The sequence below is a fragment of the Scyliorhinus torazame genome, chromosome 3, assembly GCF_047496885.1.
Source record: "Scyliorhinus torazame isolate Kashiwa2021f chromosome 3, sScyTor2.1, whole genome shotgun sequence".
NCBI classification, from domain to species: domain Eukaryota; kingdom Metazoa; phylum Chordata; class Chondrichthyes; order Carcharhiniformes; family Scyliorhinidae; genus Scyliorhinus; species Scyliorhinus torazame.
In genome coordinates this window covers 161,873,265-161,896,390 of record NC_092709.1, presented here as the reverse complement: position 1 = coordinate 161,896,390, position 23,126 = coordinate 161,873,265, and the positions used below count along the sequence as shown (strand labels likewise).

The following is a 23,126-nucleotide window of genomic DNA, read 5'->3' as shown; positions in this document are numbered from 1 at the left end:
GTCACTCAGCGCTCGGCCAATGCTCTCAATGTCCTCAGCCTTGACCCGTTGTGACTGGGCCAACATCTGGAGCATCTGGAGCAGTGTAGAAGATTGTAGTTTAGTCGGGCAGTATGGTCGGCACGGGCTTGGAGGGCCGAAGGGCCTGTTCCTGTGCTGTACATTTCTTTGTTCTTTGTTCTTTGTATCACAGCAATGTCCATGTGGCCCAGTACTGACTGTGACTGGACTCCCCTGTCCTGAAACATCGACCACACAAGCCTTGCATGTCTTGGCTGTGACTTTTTCCACTGCAGTCACTACGTGTTTATTGTTTGTCTGGGTACCATGCATTGTCGGCACCATCTCCTGCGCCTGGAGGTGGTTGGATTCCTCCAGCTGGAGCTACAGATGCTGGAAGGTTGCTGACAGCCCTCTTGTAGATCCTGGCTCTGTGTCTACATCTCTACCAGAGATGGGATCATTCTTTCCAGAAACACTACACCTGTCCGTAGTACAGCTGGTTCCTGGGATCGGGCAGCCCTCCAACCGTCTGCTACCTCAGGAGTCCCTGCCTCCACCTGATGTGCTGCAGCATGTGTGATGTGTGCACCAGATGATGACCCAGGAGTCTGTTCACTAATATGATCCACCAAGGTGATAGTATCTGGGTTGGTGGAGGGTGCAGGTGAGTGCAGTGCCGAGAAGTCGGTGTTGTCCCCGGACTGGTCCTGTGGGGTGTGCCCACACGGACACCCCAACTCACCTGTTGGGGGATACTTGAGTCCCATGCACCCCACCTCACACGGACCAGGGCAACCCGGGCCCAATCTCGGGCATGGGTAGAATGCCAGCCTGACACCTTGGCATGGCCAGCATCACTGCCAGAGTGCCCAGATGGCACTGCCAGGATGCCAGGCTGGCATTGCCATGGTGCCACTCGGGTGGTACCAGGAGTGCCACGGTGCCATCCTGCCCAGAGGCCGACCATCTGAGACCTCCAATCGCCTGGGAGACCCCCCCCCCCCAAATGCTGTTTTGCCCGGTCACCGTTTGTGGGAACCAGTGCTAAACAGCATCTAGCTGGTGTCTTTCGGCGAGGCCGATAGATATCGGGTCGCCGTTCGATCCGTCGGTAGCATGGTTAAGTGAGTCTGTAACCTCACTTAACTGTGCAAGACTGAGTCCCACCCATTGTGAGCAAGGTCCAGATCACGAGGTCTCATTAGACCTCTCAAGGTGGAATGATTGTTCGGAATCATGGGAGAGGTCTCTCCCTGGATCTACCGACCACATCACATCCTGATTCCGGTGGGACGTGGCCGGTAAATCGCACCCTTATTCTCTGAAATGAACAATCTTGCCCTCTGCCTATGAGGTCTCACTACCTCTATAAAATGGTTCTTATTTGATGGTGGGAAGGCTTTTCTTTGGATTCCTTTCCTGCTGAAGATGGTTGCTGATGTTACGGCATGGTACAAAACTGAACAAGTTCTACCTGCATACTGTTGCCTCAAACAAGTAACCATTCATAGAATCACATGATACATACAACATAGAATCAGGTAATTCAGACAAACTGGTATATGTGGCAGATTTCTCGGTTGATTCATGCTGAAATTGGGAAACGCGATTAGGCGGAGAATCTCGCATGAGGTGAAAATTGTGGCCGCCACCGGACACCCGACAGAATGCCATCCTCGTGTTGCATGTGGCGACGGTGCTAGCCCATTAACTGTTCTGGAATTGCTCTGGGACCGGTGCCAGTTTTACTGTTGTAGGAGTCCACCAATTCAGCTCCGGTGTCAACACTTAGGGATGGGGTTCTCCGAATTTGAAGCTATGCCCAGAGGAAGTGTCTCGTTGCACGATGAAAAAGTGGGTATTGTCCCCACACCGATGCTCCGCCCAGTGGGGGGCTAGCAGCCATGGCAGGTAAAACCCCCTCGCATTCCCGACAGAAACGTCTGGAGAATTTCCGGGACCGTGGCTGCGCATGTGCACGGCGCCGATCTGCAGTGGTTGCGCTGTACAACATGGTGCCGGCCGCACGCAGACCCGGCCTGCCGGATTGTGCCCCCTGTGACACCCCTCGACACCCCTGGACCACCGCATACCAATCCCCCCAGCACCAGTCGAGCCCCCTGGCTAATGAAACAACAATCCTCCCCCTGCCCCCGCCGGCGACTCTTGCAGCGCTGGACACAGTCTGCAGCCGCCACACAAAGTTGATGAAAACCCAGAGCACAAGTGATCCACGCCGTGGGGAAGCTGGGCCATCGGGGCGGAGCATCGGGGGAGGGCCTGCAAGTGACGTTCTGGGGCCGTCCCAACGGCGTGTGGCATACTCACTGATGATGCCGTTTTGTAGTGGGCAGAGCATCCGAAAACAGGCGCCGCCCCCGATTTCGTCGTCCAAAGGATTCTCCGCCCGATCGCGAATGTGATTTCAGTGTCGGCAAGCGGAGAATCACGCCCTTCGTCTCTGAAACAGAGAAACCCGCCCATGCTGCTTTGTTTACACCACACAAAACCTTGGGCGCGATTCAACTAATTGGGAACAAAGTCCCATAGCCATGTGTTTCCCGGCTTGCAGCTCACGTTGTATAAGGGGCCTCAGCAGGGAGCGCGTTGCCGAGGTTGCACATTACCCCGTTATATATACGGAGGAACTCCACTCGCCTGAACTCCCCAGTGCATCCTGATCGCCGAGGCCCACGAAGAGACCCCCAACCCAAACAAACTATGGGAGGGTTCCCAGCAGCCCCCCCCAGCCCACACCCCCGCATCCCCAACACAGGGCACCCCCAGCCCAATTGTACATGTGCGTGCAAAAATGCCAGCTTGGCACCGCCAACCTGGTACCCTGGAAATGCCTGTGCTAGATTGTAGGGCCACCTGGTCAGTGCATGGCTGGCACCCAGGTGACACTGCCAGGGTGCCAGACTGGCACTGCAGGATGCCCATGGCACTGCAGGATGCCCAGGTGGCATCAGCAGCACCAGGGCATCATGCAGCTCAAAGGCCTACCGCTGGGGGCCTCCTATCCCTTGGGAGACCCCCATGAGTGTCATTCTGTCTGGTCCCCGTTTGTGGGACCAGTGCTCAACGGCGCTCACTCGAGGTCTCCGACGCAAAAGATTGAATCCCAACCCCTCAAGTACCTCGGGAATCTGTACATTGGAGTGAGACTAGCTGTGTCGCTCTAATATGCAGATTTGCCAAAATGTGACTCCACCCACAATTCCCATCCATTTCCTGTATCTCTCTACTCCCTTCTGCCACATATAGGCATCAAGCATTCCGCTAAATGTATCATTACCCAACTGCAACATGAGTGATTCTCCACAGATTTTTAAAATGAATTTACGGGATGTGGGTGTCACCGGAAAGGCCAGCATTTATTGCCCATCCCCACTTGCCCTTGAGAAGGTGGTGGTGAGCTGCCTTCTTGAGCCATTGCAGTCCCTGCATATAGGTACAACCACTGTGCTGTTAGGGAGCAGGTTCCAGGATTTTGACCCAGCGACAGTGAAGGAACGGTGATATATTTCCAAATCAGGATGGTGAGGGGCTTGGAGAGGAACCTCCAGGCGGTGTTATGCCAACGTGTCTTGGTAGTGGCTATGGATTCGGAAGGTGCTGTCTGAAGAGGCTTGGTGAGTTCCTGCAGTCCATCTTTCAGCAACTGTGAGCAAGTGCCCCTTGTTAACTCTGTTGATCACCCCTTCCATCAATTTCCTAATGATCAAGTGTAGACTGATGGGGTGGTACTTGACAGGGTTGGATTTGTGATGTTTGTTATGGACAGGATACACCTGGGCAATTTTCCCCATTGTCCAAAAGATGCCTGTGTTGTAGCTGTACTGGAACAGCTTGGTTAAGGAGGCAGCAAGTGCTGGAGCACAAGTCTTCAGTATTATAGCCGAAATATGGTCAGAACCTATAGCCTTTTTAGTGTCCAGTTTCTTGCTATCATGTGGAGTGAATCAAATTGCCTGAAGACTGGGACCTGTGGTGCTGGATCATCCACTCGGCACTTATGGTTGATAATTGTTGCAAATGCTTCAGCCTTATCTTTTGTACTGATGTGCTGGGCTTCCCCCATCATTAAGAAGAAAGATATTTGTGGAACTTCCTCCTTCAGTAAGTTGTTTAATTATCCACAGCCATTCACAACTGGATGTGACAGGACTGCAGAGCTTCGATCTGATCTATTGGTTGGGGAATTGCTTAGCTCTGTCTATAGCTTTCTGCTTATGTTGTTTGGCATGCAAATAGCCCTGTGTTGGAGCTTCTGCAGGTTGACACCTCACATTTAGGTATGCCTGGTGTTGTTCCTGGCATGCCCTCCTGCACACTTCATTGATCCAGGGTTGAACCCCTGGCTTGGTGATAATGGTAGAGTGGGGGAGATGCCAGACCATGATGTTGCAGATTGCGGTTGGGTATAGATCTTCTGCTGCTGGTGCCCACAGCGCCTCACGGATTCCCAGTCTTGAGTTGCTAGATCTGTTGAAAATCTATCCCATTTAGCATGGCGGTAGTGAAGAAGGACTTTGTCTCCATAAGGACTGTGCGGTGATCACTCTGAACTGATATTCACAGCTCCAGGGTCCCAGGTTCGATTCCGGCTTGGGTCACTGTCTGTGCGGAGTCTGCACATCCTCCCCGTGTGTGCGTGGGTTTTCTCCGGGTGCTCCGGTTTCCTCCCACAGTCCAAAGTTGTGCAGGTTAGGTGGGTTGGCCATGATAAATTGCCCTTAGTGTCCAAAATTGCCCTTAGTGTTGGGTGGGGTTACTAGGTTATGGGGATAGAGTGGAGGTGTGTGTTTGGGTAGGCTGCTCTTTCCAAGAGCCGGTGCAGACTCGATGGGCCGAATGGCCTCCTTCTGCACTGTAAATTCTATGATAATCTATGATATTGTCTTGGGCAGATGCATTTGTGGCAGGCGGGTTAGTGAGCATGAGGTGAAGCATGCTTTGCCATTTTGTTAGTTCCCTCGCCACTTGCCGCAGACCCAGTCTAGCAGTTATGTCTTGTAGGAGTCAGTCAGTTCAATTTGTGGTGGTACTACCAAGCCATTGTTGGGTCAAGGAGACTGAAGTCATCCACCCAGAGTATATTCTGCACCCTTACCACCCTTAGTGCTTCCTCCAAGTGATGTTTGACCTGGAGGGATGGTGGGGGTAGGGAATACGGGTGTGTGGCTGGTGGTGGTAGGTCATAATCAGCCGGTAGGAAGTTTCTTTGCCCATGTTTGACATGATGCCATGGGACTTTTTGGGGTCCAAAATCCATGTTGAGGACTCCCAAGGCAGCTCCCATGGGACAGGACATACCCAGAAATGGTGATGGTGGTACCTGGGACATTGCCTGTAAGGTATAATTCTGTGAGTATTGTCATGATAGTCAAACATACATCATAACACATACATAATGATAGACAGACCAACGGACCAATTAGCACACACAACACAACAGCCAATCACAGACAAGAGCAGACACAGTATAAGACAAGAAACACAACACTTCCTGGGCAGTCCATCTGGAGACAGCACAGGGCCAGGACCTCATAGCAAGACACTCACACAGTCACAACGTGCTGAGTACCAAGCCTGATCTATAAATAGTTAGATGGAATAAAACTGCGTTGTACCAATCGCAACCGTGTTGGTTCGTCTGTACCTCAGAGCACTGGTCTGTCTATCATTATGTATGTGTTATGATGTATGTTTGAATATCATGACGAGTATGACTATGCCAGGCTGTTGTTTTTTGTTTTTTTTAACAAACAATTTTATTGAGGTATTTTAGGCATAGAGAAAAAGTGCCATTGTACAGTACAAAAAAAACCGTCAAGACACAAATTAAACATCGTGCAAACCACGGCTCTGTTCACGCACGGACCTGCCTCAATATCCCCCTACTCTACCCTAGCACCCCCACCCCCCCCACCCCTGCTGACGCTTACTCCTCTGCGAAGAAGTAAATAAATAAATGGCTGCCACCTTCGGGTGAACCCTAGTAGCGAACCTCTCAAGGCGAACTTGACCTTCTCTAGGCCAAGAAAGCTCGCCATGTCCGATAGCCATACCTCAGCCCTCGGGGGCTTTGGGTCCCTCCATGCTAACAGTATTCGTCGCCGGGCTACCAGGGAAGCAAAGGCCAGAACATCGGCCTCCCTCTCTTCCTGGACTCCCGGGTCCTCCGAAACACCAAAGATTGCCACCTCAGGACTCATTACCACCCCAGTTTTCAATACCCGGGACATGACATCTGCAAATTCCTGCCAATACCCCCTGAGTTTAGGGCACGACCAGAACATGTGTACATGGTTAGCCGGCCGTCCAGCACCAGTCTGCATACAAAATCCCGCACCTGCAAGTATCTAAAGTCATTCCCTCTCGCCAGCCCAAACTTCTCCTCCAGTGCTCTCATGCTCAGAAAGCTCCCTTCCAGGAACAGATCCCCCATCCTCCCAATCCCCGCCCTCCTCCACAGTCGATACCCCCCGTCCATGTTCCCAGGGGCAAATGGGTGGTTGCCACAGATTGGGGCCCATGCCGATGCTCTTACCTCCCCTGCATGCCTCCTTCACTGGCCCCAGATCCGAAGAGCCGCCATCACTATCGGGCTGGTGGAGTACCGTGCCGGCGGAAGCGGCAGAGGTGCCGTGACTAGGGCTGCTAAGCTAGTGCTCCTGCACGAAGCAGCCTCCATCCGCTCCCAAACCGACCCCACACCCACCATCCATTTCCTTATCATCGCTATGTTTGCCCCCCAGTAATAGTTGCTGAAGTTTGGTAGAGAGATACAGGAAATGGATGGGAATTGTGGGTGGAGTCACCTTTTGGCAAATCTGCATATTAGAGCGACACAGCTAGTCTCACTCCAATGTACAGATTCCCGAGCTAAAGTCTCCCCCATTAGCCTGAATTACAAACAACTCGCTCTTAGCCATGTTCAGTTTGTATCCGGAGAACAGGCCAAATTCCCTCAGGGTTGTCCAGCCCCACTCGACGCGGTCAAAAGCCTTTTCAGCATCCATGGCTACCACTACCTCTACCTCACTAGTCTCTGGGGGCGTCATAATCACGTTGAGCAGCCTTCTTTGGTTGGCCACCAGCTGCCTTCCCTTTACACACCCGGTTTGGTTCCCCACAATTACATCCGGTACACCATCCTCAATGCTGGTCGCCAAAATCTTGGCCAGTAACTTGGCGTCTACGTTGATCAACGAGATCCACAGGCCTTCGGGTCCTTATCCCGTTTCAGAATGAGCGTGATGGTGGCCTGTGACATCGTCGGGGGTAAACTCCCTCTGTCTCTTGCCTCGTTAAAGACCCTGACCAGCACCGGCCCCATATCCCGGCAAATATTTTGTAAAACTCCACCGGATACCCATCCGGCCCCGGGGCTTTACCCGACTGCATGACCTTCAGGCCCCCCAATACCTCTTCAATCCTGACCAGGGCCTCCAGTCCATCCACCAACCCCCTCCCCACTCTTGGGAAGGTCAGTCCGTCCAGGAATTGCCTCATCCTCCCCCGTCCCCGGGTGGTTCCGAAGTGTACAGCTTCCTATAAAAGTCCCGAAAGACCTTGTTCAGCCCTGCTGGGTCACCCACTAGATTACCTTCCCCATCCACTACCCTCCCTATTTCCCTAGCCGCTTCCCTCTTCCTTAGTTGTTGCGCAAGCATTCTACTGGCCTTCTCCCCATGCTCATAAATCGTGCCTTTTACCTTTCTAAGCTGCTCTACAGCCTTGCTTGTAGTCAGCACCCCAAATTCGGCCTGCAGCCTCTGTCGTTTCCTGAGTAACTCTGGCCTCGGGGATTCCGCGTAACTCCTGTCAGTCTGTAGAATTTCCTTAATCAGTCGGTCCGTGTCTCCCTATCTGTCCTGTCCCTGTATGCCCAGATTGAAATCAGCTCTCCTCTCACCACTGTCTTCAGTACCTCCCAGAGCACCGCTGCTGAGACTTCTCCTGTATCGTTCACCTGCAGTTAATTCTGCATGCATTTCCTCAGCCTCTCACACACCGCCTCGTCCGCGAGTAGTCCAACTTCTAGCCTCCATGGTGGGCGCTGAAAGCTGTCCTTACAAAACTGCAGGTCTACCCAGTGCGGAGCATGGTCCGATATGGCAATTGCCAAATATTCTGCCCCCACCATTCCGGCCAGCAGGTCCCTACTCACAACAAAGTAGTCAATTCGGGAATACACCTTGTGGATGTGGGAGTAGTATGAGAACACCCTCGCCGTCGGCCGGCTAAATCTCCATGGATCTATTCACCCGTTTGCTCCATGAACCCTCTCAGTTCCTTTGTCATCGCTGGCAACCTGCCCGTTCCTGAGCATGACCGGTCCAGGCTCGGGTCCAGGACTGTATTAAAGTCCCCGCCCATGATCAGCTTACGCGAGTCCAAGTCGGGAATCTTCCCTAGCATCCTCCTAATAAAATCCACATTGTCCCAATTAGGGGCATACACACTGACCAGGACTACTCTTACCCCTTCGAGCTTACCCCTCACCATAATGAACCTACCACCCCCATCCACGACTGTGCCCTCCACCTCAAATTGTACCCTTTTATTAATCAGGATCGCAACCCCCCTTGTCTTAGAATCAAGCCCCGAATGAAAGACCTGACTAATCCAGCCCTTCCTTAACCTAACCTGGTCTGTCACTTTCAGGTGTGTCTCCTGCAGCAAGATTATGTCCGCCTTCAGAACCTGCAGATGTGCAAACACACGTGCCCTCTTCACTGGCCCGTTTAACCCTCTAACATTCCAGGTGATCAGCCTGGTTGGGGGGGCACTTCGCCCCCCCCCCCATTGCCGATCAGCCATCCCCTTTCCTTGGCCAGCCCCCGAGCCATGTGTCGTGCTTCATCTGGCCCGCCTCCTGACCGGCTCTACCCATGACCTCCTCACTGTTGCCATGCCCAGTTTCCATCCCCATCAGCAGAACGACTCCCCCCCCCTAGCAACACCATCGTATCACCTAACACCTTGAACTATATGCACACACCCCACCTCGGCTACCGTTGACTAGCTGCACTCAGCTAGCCTGGGCCTTCCAGCCTTGGCACCAGCGCGTCTCCCACCCATTGTTCCCAATCACCCCTCCCCCGACCCATCCATACCACTTCCCCAGATCAGCCCTACTTAAGCAAACACTCTATACAAGTCATAAACAACCCCCACAATAACACAATTCAAGTTAAACAAGAAAAAATGAGATAAGAAATAACAGGCACTCTCAGTCCTTCCCAAACAGACACAGAAAAAAATTGCACAAAGTCCCCTTGAAGCATCCATTTTAACCCAACCCTTTTAACTGTTTTCTTTATTATTTTCCCCCCAGCCAAACTCCAACTAATCAAAGAGCCCAAACAGGAAACATTCAGGTAAACCACGCAAAAAAAATACCACATCCCTACCACCTTCCAACTCCCTAAAAAGGTCGAAAAAAGAAACGACAAAAACGAACCCAAACATGCAGGCACTTTTCAAACCGGGAGAGACACCACATATACTTAAAAGCCCCAACATGAGTCCAAACGTCCTCAGCTCAGGGCCAGCCCTTGCTTCTTAACGAAATCCATCGCCTCTTCGGGTTCCTCGAAATAGTGGTGCTGACCTTTATACGTCACCCACAGTCGCGCCGGAAAAAGCAGCCCGAATTTCACCTTGTTTTTATACAGTATCTCCTTCACCTGCCTGTAGCCTCCCCTCCTCCTGGCCACCTCAGCGCTCAAATCCTGGTACATATGGAGGGTGGTATTGTCCCAAATACAGCTTTGTGTGCTCTTTGCCCATTGCAGCACCCGTTCCTTGTCCAGGTACCTGTGAAAGCGTACCGCCATCGCTTGTGGGGGACCCCCTCATCGTGGCTGCCTCACCTGCACTCGGTGTGCCCTGTCCACCACCGGCGGACGCTGGAACACCTCCTTCCCCAGCAACTTCTGGAACATACCCTCCACATATGCAGCAGCGTCTAGCCCCTCTGCCCCCTCCGGCAGGCCCACGATTCTCGTGTCCTGCCGCCGAGATCTGTTGTCCAGGTCCTCCAGCCTTTCCAGAAGCATTTTTTGCTGGTCCCTCAGCCTCCGAATCTCCATATCTGCCACCGTTTGAAAGTCAGCCTGCTCCTCCACTGACTTCTCCAACTGCTGGAGCTTCTCAGCCTGATCATCCAGCCTTTTTCCCATCCGGTCAATCGACTTCTGTAGCGGCTCCAAGTTGTCACGCTTCAGAACCAAAAAGCCCTCCTGCATAGTCTGCAGTAGCTGCTCCATTGTGGGCTGGGCTGTCAGCGCCTTGCTCTGAACACCAGCCATGCTGGTCTCTCTCACAGCCTCCACTGTGCCCTTACTCGACCACTTCTTCTGCTAGTTACGGTCCCTCCGGCTTCTTAGGTCCATACAATTCTGTATGGGTCCTGTGGCTGAGTACTATTGCTTTCCAGTTCCGCGCTCAAAAGCGCAAAGAAGTCGGGGGAAAAGGTCCAAAAGTCCGACCGAAACGGGACATTTCCGACGGAAATGTGCGACCTACTCCCTCATAGCCGCCACCAGAAGTCGCCAGGCTGTTGTTTGACTAGTATGTGAGACAGCTCTCCCAACTTTGGCACAAGCCCCCAGATGTTTAATAAAGAGCAATTTGCAGGGTCAACTGGGCTAGGTTTGCCATTGCCATTTCCAGTGCTTAGATTGATGATAGTTTAATTTCTTATTGACTTTCTAGCAAAAGGAAGACCTGCCATATGACCCCTACCTGGGAAAGGCCCCCAACCTGAGCCTCCCAAGCCCATCCCGAGCCCCTCTGACCCCCCCCCCACCTCCTCTGAAGGACCTCCTTAGCACCCTAGTGTAGAGAGTGTACTCACCATTTTGCCCCCCCTTCGGATCCAAGACACCTGGTCCCCACTTGTCAGGACCAGGAAAGATTGGTGCTTACGGATTCCAGCTGGGAGGGAGGGGGGCAGGGACAGACCAGAGGCCGGAGCATCCAGCCTCAAACACGTTAATTATTTTAAAATTCATGTAGGTGAGCTGTAATCAGCTTCTTGCCTGCTCTGGCTAGGAGCTTGATCAGACCAGGTGAAACTTGCAATGGGTTTAACGCCCGACGAGAATTTCATTTTGGCACTCACGCCTGATTCGACAGCCCATTGGAAATGCCGTCTGAGGCTAGCAGCCCCGGAAAATCATGGCCATAGTTCCTCGTCAGGACGGTGAGTGACTTGGCAAGGAACCTGCTGGTAGTGGAGTTCTCACGCATCTGCCACCCTTGTCCTTCTGGGTTTTCAAGGTTGTGAGTGGGAAGGAAATATACCATAAGACCATAAATGGAGAAGAGGAGCAGAGAGAGACAATGGTGTGAAGAAGCACAGCTCCTTAGATAGGGCGGGCGCGATTCTCCGAGCCCCGCGCCGGGCCCGAGAATCACCGCAACCGTGCCATGACGCCCCGATGCCGGCGCGGGATTCTCCGAGGTGCGGGGAATTGGTGCCATTTGTGCCGGCGCGTTTGATGTGGCGCCGGCCGCTGGAATCGGCGGGGCCGCCGATTCTCCGGCCCGCATGGGTCGAGCAGCCACACAGATACGGCAGAGTCCCATCGGCGCCGTTCACCCCTGGTCGCTGCCGGCGGGAACTCTGCGCGAAGGGTCTGGGGTCGGCCTGTGGGGCAGGGAAAAGCACTCCTTCACCGGGGTGGCCTCTGATGGGGACTGGCCTGCGATCAGGGCCCACCGATCGGCGAGCCGGCCTCACCCCCCCGGGCCTACTTTGTTGCGCAGCAGGCCCCTGAACCCCGACACCATGTTGAGTCGGGGCCAGTGCGCTGAAGAAGTCCCCCACGCATGCGCAATTGGCGCGGCCCAACTGCGCATGCGCGGGTTGGTGCAGCGCCCATTTGGCGGTGGGAAGGGAGGCTGGAGTGGCATGAACTGCTCCAGCGCTGTAGTGGCCCCCTATGGGGGCCAGAATCGGTCGTCTCTGTGCCCATTTCGCGCCATCGTGAAATGCGACGGCGTTCACGACGGCGCGAACACTTGGTCTCCATTTTGGAGAATCGCCCCCGGCATCTTTAAAAGACTTTAAAAATGAAATGAAATTCTTATTGTTTTATCTAAAGCCATGCAATACAAAAAAGGCAAGGAATTATTGTTAAACATGTCCAATACTTTAATTCAGCTACAGTTTGATAATTGTATACACCTTTGGGGAACCTATTATAGAAAGGATATAAAAGAAAATGGAAAATTTGCACCATTGATCATTAGCATGTTACCAGTTGAGCAGTTTCAGTTCTGCAGTGAGACATGAGTAGTTAGGAATATATTCAATAGAGGGTGGCACGGTGGAGCAGTGATTAGCACTGCTGCCTCACAGAGCCAAGGACCCAGGTTCAATCTCGGTCCCAGGTCACTGTTGGCGTGGAGTTTGCACATTCTCCCCGTGTCTGTGCGAGTCTCACCCCCACAACTAAAAGATGTGCAGGGTAGGTGGATTGGCCAGGCTAAATTGCCCCTTAACTGGAAAGATGAAGAAAAAAGGAATATATTCAACAGAACTAAGAAAATATGGAGGGCCCGATAGGGGTCGTCAAGATTATGAAGGGCTAATGAACATCAAGATAGACTTGTTGGTGATATGCTAACAAGATAGAACAAATTATCTATAACAACAAAAAGAGGAGACAGACAATGGAAATTATTTGAAGATGCGGTTGTTGACATTATGGAATTCTATGCTTTAAATGGTTGCTTACTTAAAAACAGAAGCAGGCAGTTGCTCTTAAAAATTGATAGTAAAACAGATGGGAAGCGATCATGAGATGAAGATGAGTCCCTTAATATGGAGAAAAACACTCAGGCCATAAGGCCAGTTTTCATGCTGTATGATTCAATGATCCAAAAGACAGAAAATCAAAGTAACATAAGTGATGCTGAACATCTTCCAATATGTTCTCATCAAAACTTAAATGGAGTTTAGAGGAAACTAGGCAAGGGTCCAGATACCTGTATCTTGGTCTCAGCCTCATGTTGGAAATTCTATGCACTTTGTAATGCTGAGCATCTGGTCACCCCTTTACAAGATCAGAGGCATGAGAGGGAATGGTGCTGGGGCCAGCAACTGGGATTACCAAGTGCCAGATTCTTCCTCTTCTCTGGTTTCAAAGGCAGCAGAACTGGATTGTGACCCAGATCTCCAAAGGCAAATTATGAGTTTTATTTTTTAATGTTTTACACTTCCAGCACTGAGGCCATCCTCTTAGGTCCCCAACAAATCCCTGGTCAATGTACCATCTCAATTTTCAGTCTATGGGCCAAGTGAGCACCTCCGGACGACCCTTCCTTTCAAAGTAAAAAGCCCACTCTCCCCTCATATCAAATACTGCCAACAATGAAATTGGAATATGCCCCCCCTGTCAGTCCCCATTTGTGTTTTAAAGATTTTACTTCTTCAGGATTTTCTATAATTCTCACAAAAAGAATCAAAATATCTTTAATTTTCATCGATATTTTTGAATATTTGTACTTGTATATGCAAGCAGAACAAAATAGAAAGGTAGTCTACTCGAAAAGTTGCATGATAATGAACACTAATGAATCTTCAAAAGGACGTAATCTGAAATCCGATCTATTTTAAATACAATTTTTGGCATAATTGAAGCTGCAGCACAAATATGGTTTTCAGTGAATATTCGCAAAGAGAAATTATGAATGACTTTCTACCTCACAGTTTAGTGGAATAAATGAAAACAGAATGAATAGCCTTAAAGTCTTGCACTGAAAATTATATTGAACAATATTATCACTTCAAAGAGACATGTATAATTGTTCCAGTTTGGCTTCAAATATTCGGAGCCTGCTTTTAATGAGAAAATAACACGATATAAAATAATTTTAATGTGATTCAAGGTTGCAATCTTTACATCTCTTATTATCGATTGACACGCTGTAAGGAGCAGGTGGCTGCATATGCTGTCTGTTGTTAAAGTTATTTCCCTTGCCTCTGTCCATGGTACGATTTCTGTCTATCCAGCTTTTGCCCTGCTGGTTCTCCTGATCTTTGCACATTGCATTAGTTTGACTTCCACTACTCATCACATTGAATGATTTCAAATGCACTGATGCCATTATAAATATTCTGCTTCCTGGAGCTAAAATGTGCAATTGGCATTAATCATTCCTGTCTCTGCACAACATCTGTCTGATGCTAATGCAGCCAGTTTCAAAAGGTAAACACAGCAAACCTTTATTAAACCCAAATGATTAAATAGCAGTGCAAACATAATTTAGAATTAATAAATCATTTGGCAGTAACGTGTGGTGCATTTACCTTTCAAAACCTGGACACGGGGACATTCAACAGGCTTTCACATGGATAGAAATAAAGAACAATTCCAGCAAAGTAAGCTTCAGCTGCAAAAAATCTGTTTGAAAGTACTGTAATGCAAACCTCACAATCAATGGGTCATAAATGCATTAAGCACAGTTCTGTCATGACACTATGCTTCAGCTCACTTTTCTTTGGATACTCAGGGTCTTATTTTCACTCGGCATCCAATGTGAATCCACACTCAATTGCTCTTTCCTGTTACCAAGGCAACCGATCATTCACAACAATACCACCCAGCAGCATTGGCATAAAAAAGATTTGAAACTCCAGAATCCTAGCTTTCACACCTGATTCACAGTCCTTCTAGGGTGCTTTAGTGGGTGACCTCCTAAATCTTTAGGTGATCCATGTGTTTGTTCATGCACAGTCCTTATTCTGTGTAACAGAGATAACAAGAGAGTGGCTAATCCTGACAGGCCTGAGTTATCTGCCACTCCTGGCCTGTCTTGGTATATACAGGATGTGTTCACTGTCTGAACTGTAGCTTTAACAGAGTTTGATGGCCTTACAAACAGAGCCCAGTTGAAAAATAAAAACACATTTCTCGGCAGCACCGGTGAGACAATGACCTGATCACCATGAACTTGGAAGGGCTTGAGATGATTGCAGTTTTGGTAGTGATTGTATTATTTGTTAAAGTGTTGGAACAGTTTGGTCTGCTGGAAGCAACTGTTGAAGGTAAGGGACAACTTATCTCAGATATGGTATATTTATGTGAAACGATGTTGAAGTAAACTTTAGAGGGAAATTGTGGCTGTCATTTGAGAGGATTTAATTCCTTGAAATTTCAAGGTTAGTGCTTCATGTTAGATCACTGAGCTTTGTCATGATATTCAGTACTATGAAAAATTAACTGAGATAACTTATTTGCTTCGTATTTGTGGAATACTTTGCTTGGTATGTTCTTGAAGGAAAATAACAAAATCAATATGCCTTACGAATCACAGTTTTGTTTTGTTGAAGCTGACATATGCACTGAAGCAGTCGGCTGTGTTAAAAAATAGGGTTTGTGTCATCCGTCTCTCAGCTGCTAATTGCTTATTTGAAAACAAACTTCAAATATTGACAAGATAGAGATTAATCTATATAGAATTGATAAAAGGTTATGTTGTTGTTATGGAACGAGCGTGCAAAACATTTAACAAGCTGTAACTTCCTTCAAGTCTGTCTCTGAAGTTTTTTGTTGCATTCCAGTTATCATGGACTGTGCATCAGTAAAATTGAAAATTTAAATATCATACTCAGTAATGAATCGTTATTGTTATTAAACTTTACAATTTTTCTGCTACTTGATAAGAAAATGAGGCACTCTTAATTTTTTTAATCTCTTCCCTGTGTTGGTTATTATTTTAGATATTACACTTTAGCCATATTCCAGTTTGATGTGTTATTGTATGGAAAATTATTGTCCAGATGTGCGAATTGTATAAAAACATATATATGGTTTTAAACACCATTGCGAACGTATCTTGTTTAAAGTCTCTGTGCAGTCTGTACTGTGAATGATTAATGTCGCCTTAATGTTAATCAGGTAAAGTAAGCTAAATAAAATGTCAACAGATAAATAGCGTTTAAACTATTTAATCTATTTTTTATTAAAATATTTACATTGCTCACTGTAGCTCTCATGAAGTGCTTACAAAACTTGAACCAATTTGAAAAAAAGGCAAAATAATCATGTACAAAGATAGCAAAATTTATGTGAATTCAAATAAATATTTATTTGATTTTCTTTCAGCAAATTAAGCTGTAATGTATTGACTTGTTTAATCGTTATGATATTATTCATTAGTCACCTGGTGTGTATAATTAATTTGATAGTTTGAAGTAGGTTCCAAATCACCCAATAGGAAACAGCTTAATCTCAGCTGAATATTTCTGGACAGGGAGGTTGTCTGTTTGGGGAAAACACATGACCTTGTTTCAATCATGTTTGGCACCTTTTCTTTGTTTTGTTGCAATAATGATAATTTCTCTTTCTGTTTCCTGGTATTCACCAGCTAGAGAACAGAGCTAAAACTTATATGTGCATGGAGAGCCTGCTCAGACCATTGTATTAGGACAGAATGCAGGGTTGAAAATTCTTAATTTCCACATTATGCCAGTAACAGTCTATAACAATTGTTCTGCTGTGTCACCAAACTTCGTCAGATTGTGAAATGAGACCCAGCTTATAGACTGAAAAGCAAAGCTAGAACGTTTACAGAGGTTAATTTCACCCATCCACTTGGACATTATTTGTTACACATCCCTAGATTTAACAAGCCACATTGAAATACTGACAGATGTTAAATAAAGCCGCTTTGACTATGCCCTGCAAGTTAAAAGATTGCGCTCTAAATCTTGAATGTAGGGCTGGAATGCATAATAGTTAGACATTAATGCAATTTTATTTCTATTTTGGTATGTTATCACATAATTCTGGAGCTGTTCCGTTCCTTTTTGGCAGTTGTGATCATACTCTGAATGACACCAAAACCTTTTCAGAAACAAAAATATTTCTATGCTCAAAACAAAAAACAGTTGCAATGCAAACATTCATAGTGCTGTTTTTATTTTATGGCAATTTCCTTTTCAAACAGCAAGTCTGTTTATAAAAAAAACCCAGCTGAAAATGTGGAATGTTCATGGCACAGCATCATTCCTTTTGACTTCTTTTTCAAATATGTCACTTCAGCCCAGCTGAAACATTGAATTAATAATTACAATTTCTTCACACAATCTGTGTGCCTGTTGGCATTGCAAATGTGATCGTCAAAAATCAAATTTGTTTATTGAAAATGTGGATGGAGAAATATTTAAATGAAAATATATGGAGAATGAGTTTCAATGAATAACATTTGAACCATTTAATAATGAATGCATTCATCTGATGTATATATTTGGACTTCATTATAGTATTGATGTTTCTACAATGGAATAGATTTACATTTTCAGAAAGAAAATAATCTCAAAAGATAAAATTTGGCACCATTTACTATGGCAATCATTTTTTAAAAGGTGAAAAATACTTATATAGTTTAAGGATGCAGCACAGGATTGAAACTGAATTTTACTTCATTATTCAACTTGGGATCTAGGACAAATGTAACAAGTTCACATTTTTATATTAGTAACCAGTGTAGTCAAAGATTAGGGAAACTTCCTGTAATTTTAAAGAGGCATGCTCTCCATGAAAAATGCTCACAAACCTTGTCTTCATTTGTATACAAGCACACAAGGTAATTATTTAATTAATATCAACACATCATTAAAACATCAGCATCATACGTCTAGCTCTTATGGTTGCTTTCCACCCTCAGATTACAAAAGTTGCCAAATCCTTTTTTTTCATGGTGAGAGTTCCTCCTTAACCACAGGTACAGGTACAAAAGGTAGACTGCTGCTTCCTCACAGATCAACATCATTTAGCACCAAAATGTTTCCCAGCTTGATACTGCAGTTTCCATCATGCTTGTTTAATAGTAGGGCATGAATTCCTGCAGCAAGCCTTGCAGGAAACTTGCAGCTTTCCTTATGAAAACATGCAGTAGTGATCTTTAATCCAACCATCTGTTTCTTACAGGATATTTTTAATCAAGAATTTTTGAAATAGATGTGTTTGGATAACTGGATATTTAGTCACATTTGGTGTGATCTAACTAAAAAAAAATAGAATCCGTTCTGAGCGGGATTAGCGGGCTCGTTCCCGGTACCTGACGTACTCTTTTTTAACCCCCGAGGCCGCACTCAGCATCATTTCCTGCACTGAAGAGCTCCGGCGAGCAGAGCAGGATGAGATTGGGAAGCCATTTTTAAATGGCTTGACACTCTGACGCACACCCCAGCCTCCTCCCCCACACCCCAACTCACTTGTTGGGGGGTGCTCGGAGCCCCTACATATTCCACCTCACACAGGCAGTGCGCCCTCAAGCCCAAACCCCGGGGTGGGCAAAATGCCAGCATAGCACCTTGGCACTCAGCCTGACAACTTGGCAGTGCCCCTGCCAGCTTCACAGTGCTATCTGGGCACCCTGTCTGCTAGGCTGGCATCCAGGTGGTATTGCAAGGGTGCCCAGGTGCCACTGCCAGGGTACCAGGCAGACAGTGCAAAGGTGCAAGACTGGCACTAGCAGTGCTGGGGTGCCACCCTCCCCGGAGGCCGACCACCCGTGGGCCACCGATTGCCTGTGAGACCTCCCCAGAAACCCTTCTACCTGGTTCCCATCTGTGGGGACCAGTACTGAACAGTGCCCGGCTGGAGTCTCCGCAGTGAGGCTGATAGATGCCAGGTGGCCATTAGATCTGACAGCAGCAAGGATAAGTGGGTTCTTAAACTCACTTAGTCATGTGAAACTGCTCCTGACCATTGTTAGATTTAGAGAGGTGTAACGGCCGTCGGGAATCCCAGGGGAGGCATCTCCCGGGATCTACTGTCCATGTCTCACCCCAGTTCCGGCACGATGTGGCAACCTCACTTGCAGAATTCCAGCAGATATCAGCTGTGACGTAAAGGAAACACAATCTCTCTCTTGCCGTCCATCATAGAATTCTGGCGCAAGACTACATGAATAGATCTTGCCTCAAAAACATAAATACAATTCAAAATGGGGGAGGGGTTTGTTCATCTGTTAGTTGCCATTTACTCATCAGAAAAATATAGATGGTCACCTCAGATCCTCATTGATGCCTGAGGACCACTTGATTGAATTTTCAGGTCTTCCTATATTTTGCCGATAAGGCAGTTTAAGTATGGAAATCAGGGTCTGCATCAGCCGTAGGACCCCAATTCATATTTCCAGGAAAACATTTGTCGGGTTTCACAAGATACACACACCCAATCCATTTTTATCTGGCAGTGACTAGCCTAACCAGAAGCCACAACCAGGGTGAGACATTGTATGGGATGGTCCAGTATTTTTAACATTTGTTCTGTGTCCCTTTTTAGACAAGGGAGTACCAAATCTCCTTGGGACACCATGGGTGGGATTCTCCATCCCGGGACGCCCAGAATGGGTTCGCCAATGGGACGTAGAATCAGGCATCGAGGGAAATTCGGGATCAGCAGCAGTCGCCGACCCGAACTTGATGCTCCGAGCCCCCGCTGCCGGCCTGAACGAGGTCCACAATGCGTGCTGGCGGGGAGGATGTAAATAAATGTAAATGGTCTTAATGACTCATTTGCATCTGTTTAGCGGGCAGAGTACCCGCCCTCCCATGATTCTCTGGTCCCCGCGCCCGGGAATCCCGTGGCCGTGGGTGATTTGTAGTTTTCATCAGTGTGGCTCTGACGTGTGAGCTCGCGGTGGGCCTTGGGGAAATCATTGCCCGCTTAGCCCACTCAAGAACCACCGTACCAGGGCCACACTGGTAAAGACCATCCAAGGGCAACCCCTGCCCCCAACAATGGACTGCCGTCCTACACCTCCTCTACCAATTCCCTGCCCACACCCTCTTCCCAGGGATCTCAGTAATAGGGAGACCTCCCCCCCCCCCCCTCCCCACACACAGAGGCCTCTATAACAGGCACCCCTATAATGGGGGGACCCCCTGCTGGGACCCCTATAATAAGGGGACCCCCAGGGATCCCTGTAATAGGTGGATCCCCCCAAAGGGACGCCCTGCCTAAAGGAATCCCCTCCACACACAACCACACCATACACAGACACCCTCCCCCCTCACAGACCCCCTGTCCCAAAGAAAAGGCACTCCTATCTGGAAGCTACAGAGCAGTCGAGACCAGGATAGTTGGAAGCATTACAGCTGTAATATTGACCTTGCAGTGCCAAGTGTGCATCCCTCAAAGGAGAGCAACATTAACCTCTGTCTGGTTCCCACAGAGCCATTTGCTGCAAGCCATTCAAATCTTTTGAGTAGTGGTTTTTGATTGACAGCTTCTACAAATCATCTGCAACTTTTACCCATTCATATCCTTCATGGTTCAGTGGCCAAAGTGGTTAAACCCCAATGTTTGTAAACATTGACAACATCAACCAGATGTAAGTACATTCCAATCACCCATGTGTGTGATTTCACTGCACTTACCTCATTTTGATGTGGTCAATGTTTACAAACATTAGGATTTCACCATTTAGGCCACTGAACTGTGAAGGGAACATATGAATAGACTAAAGTTGCAGATGGTTTGTAAATGCTGCCAAAATTTGAAAGCTATGAATGGCTTGCAGCTAATGGATCTGTGGGAACCAAATGCAGGTCACAGCTGCTCTCCTCCCAGGAATGGACATACGGAGCTGCAAGGTAAATGTTACAGCTACAATACTTCCAATGCCCCTATCTGGACTGCTCTCGATCTTCCAGACAGGATCCCTTTTCTTTGGGAGGTGTGTGTTGGGGGGGGGGGGGGGGGGGCGTCTGTGTGTTGGGGGTCACCTGTGGAAGGGATTCCTTTAGGAAGGGGGTTCCTTAGGAGTCCCCTATTAAAGGATCTCTGGGGGGTCTCCCTACTAAATGGGTCCCTGGGGGGGTCATCCTATTACAGAATCACGGGGGGGGGGGGGGCGGTCAGGTCATCCCATACTTGAGGGTGGGGGGCACCCAGGAACTCCGGGGGTGGGGGGCTGCTCTGCGGTGGGGGTCTGGGCCGAATTGTGGTGTGGGGAGCGAATGCAGGTGGCCAGCTGTGGGACTTCACTGTCAGGCTGCCCAGTCCAGATGATGGTCCGTTCCTGTGAGTCCCCCGTATTCCATGCATGCCTAAATTCGCATGGCGTGGAACATTGAATTGCATCATGCTTTATGACCCGAAGGGGATCATAAAACTGGGGCAATTCCACTCCGGTGGGAGAACATTAATATCCCAAACAGAGTATCTAGCCCCATTTGTCTCTTCTTCTTTATCTTGCCAGGCCGGAATTAGTGTGTGGGGAAGACAAGAGGGTAACCACTGTCTGAGGGGATAGAGGGAGTTAATTGCGGAGGAGAGGGGAGGTTAATTACTGGATGTGAGGGGGGAACGTGGGTTAACTATTGTGTCGCTGCCTTTGTGTCTTTTCCCTTTCAATATAGGCTAACTGGACCCATTCTGGATGCCAAAAGGAGATGAATATGCACAGAGAGAGTAGGAATGCACCATTTACGGTGTATTTCCCCATTATGTTAGACCTACCAAAATGCATTACCTCACATTTGTCTGGATTAAACTCCGTTTGCCATTTCTCTGTCAAGTCTCCAACCTATCTATGTCCTGCTGTATCTTCTAACAATCCTCAACACTATCTGCCACTCCACCAACCTTGGTGTCATCCGTGAACTTACTAATCAGATCGGCTACATTTTCCTCCAAATCATTTATGTACACAACAGACAACAGAGGCCCCACCACCGATCATTGTGGAACACCACTAGTTACACCCTTCTACTGCTACCCTTTGCCATCTGTGACCAAGCCAGTTCTGTATCCATCTCACCTCTGATCCCGTGTGACTTCACCTTTTGTACCAGTCTGCCATGAGGCACCTTGTCAAAGGCTTTACTGAAGCCCATGTAAACAACATCCACCGCCCTCCCCTCATTGATCATCTTTGTCACCTCCCCAAAAAACGCGATCTAGTTAGTGAGGCACGACCTCCCCTTCACAGAACCATGCTGTCTATCGCTTATGAGTCCATTTGTTTCCAAATGGGTATAAATCCTGTCCCTGAGAATTCTCTCCAATAATTTACCTACTACCGACGTGAGGCTCACCGGCCTATAATTTCCAGGATTGTCCCTGCTACCTTTCTTAAACAGTGGTACCATGTTAGCTATTCTCCAGTCCTCTGGGATCTCACCTGTAGCCAATGAGGATACAAAGATGTCAGTCAAGGCCCCAGCAATTTCCTCCCTTGCTTCCCTACGTATTCTGGGATAAATCCCATCTGCCCAGGAGACTTATCTACCTTAATATCTTTTAAAAGGCCCAACACCGCCTCCTTTTCAATATTGACATGATCCAGACTATGCACACACCCTACCCAAGAATCAACTTCCACAAAGTCCCTTTCTTTAGTGAAGACTGATGCAAAGTATTCATTTAGTACCTCGCCCATTTCCTCTGGCTCAACACACAGATTCCCCCCACTGTCCTTAAGTGGTTAATCCTTAGTTTTGTTTGTGTCTCAGAACCTCCCGGTTTTTGTGCTCAAGTCCTTTTTTAGGAAGGTTAATGGGATGATTTTGAGGTTCACATGGGTGGGGAAAATTCCATGGGTTAGGAGGGTGTTCTTGGTGAGGGATCGAATGGGGGGGGGGATCGTGTGTAGAGTTGCTGAGCTTGCTAAACTATGATTGGGCAGCAAACATTGCAATGGTTAGGAAATGGGCAGTGGAGGAGCGGATGGAGGTGGCCTTGTGCAAGGGGATTAGTTTACCAGTTTGAGATAACTGTTGTTGGCGCCCTTTCCATACTCGCCGGTAAGGTGCTCCACGAGCCCGGTGGCGGTATCAGCACTGAGGGTGTGGAACCAGTGTCAACAGCACTTTGGAATGGAAGGTATGTCCGTGTGGGCACTGATTTGCGACAATCATAGTTTTGCACCGGGAGGGTTGGGTGCAAGGTTCTGTGGGGGTGGCGGCGGAAGATGGATGGGAATTGAATATTTTAAGGATTTGTTTGTTGGAGAGATGTTTGCAGACGTGGAGGAGCTGCATGGGGCGTACCAGTTGCTGAGGGGGAATGGGTTCAGATATCTGCAGTTTAGGGACTTCATGAGGAAGGAGGTGCCGTCGTTTCCAAGGCTACCATCCC

The 23,126-nt window shown here is 48.2% G+C and overlaps 1 protein-coding gene across 2 annotated transcripts in view; it reads left to right on the top strand.

Annotated features, from left to right (window-relative positions):
• The window catches only part of kcnip4a (potassium voltage-gated channel interacting protein 4a), a 969,743-nt gene that overhangs the window by 333,175 nt on the left and 613,442 nt on the right, over window positions 1–23,126 (top strand). The window contains exon 1 of one of the 2 annotated variants that reach the window (XM_072496484.1): window positions 14,663–15,076. The exons of the other annotated variant lie outside the window; for it this stretch is intronic. Coding sequence (XP_072352585.1) covers window positions 14,977–15,076 — 100 coding nt within the window. The 5' untranslated portion in view covers window positions 14,663–14,976. Of the gene's footprint in view, window positions 1–14,662; window positions 15,077–23,126 lie in introns of those variants that run through there. 2 annotated transcript variants of the gene reach the window in all.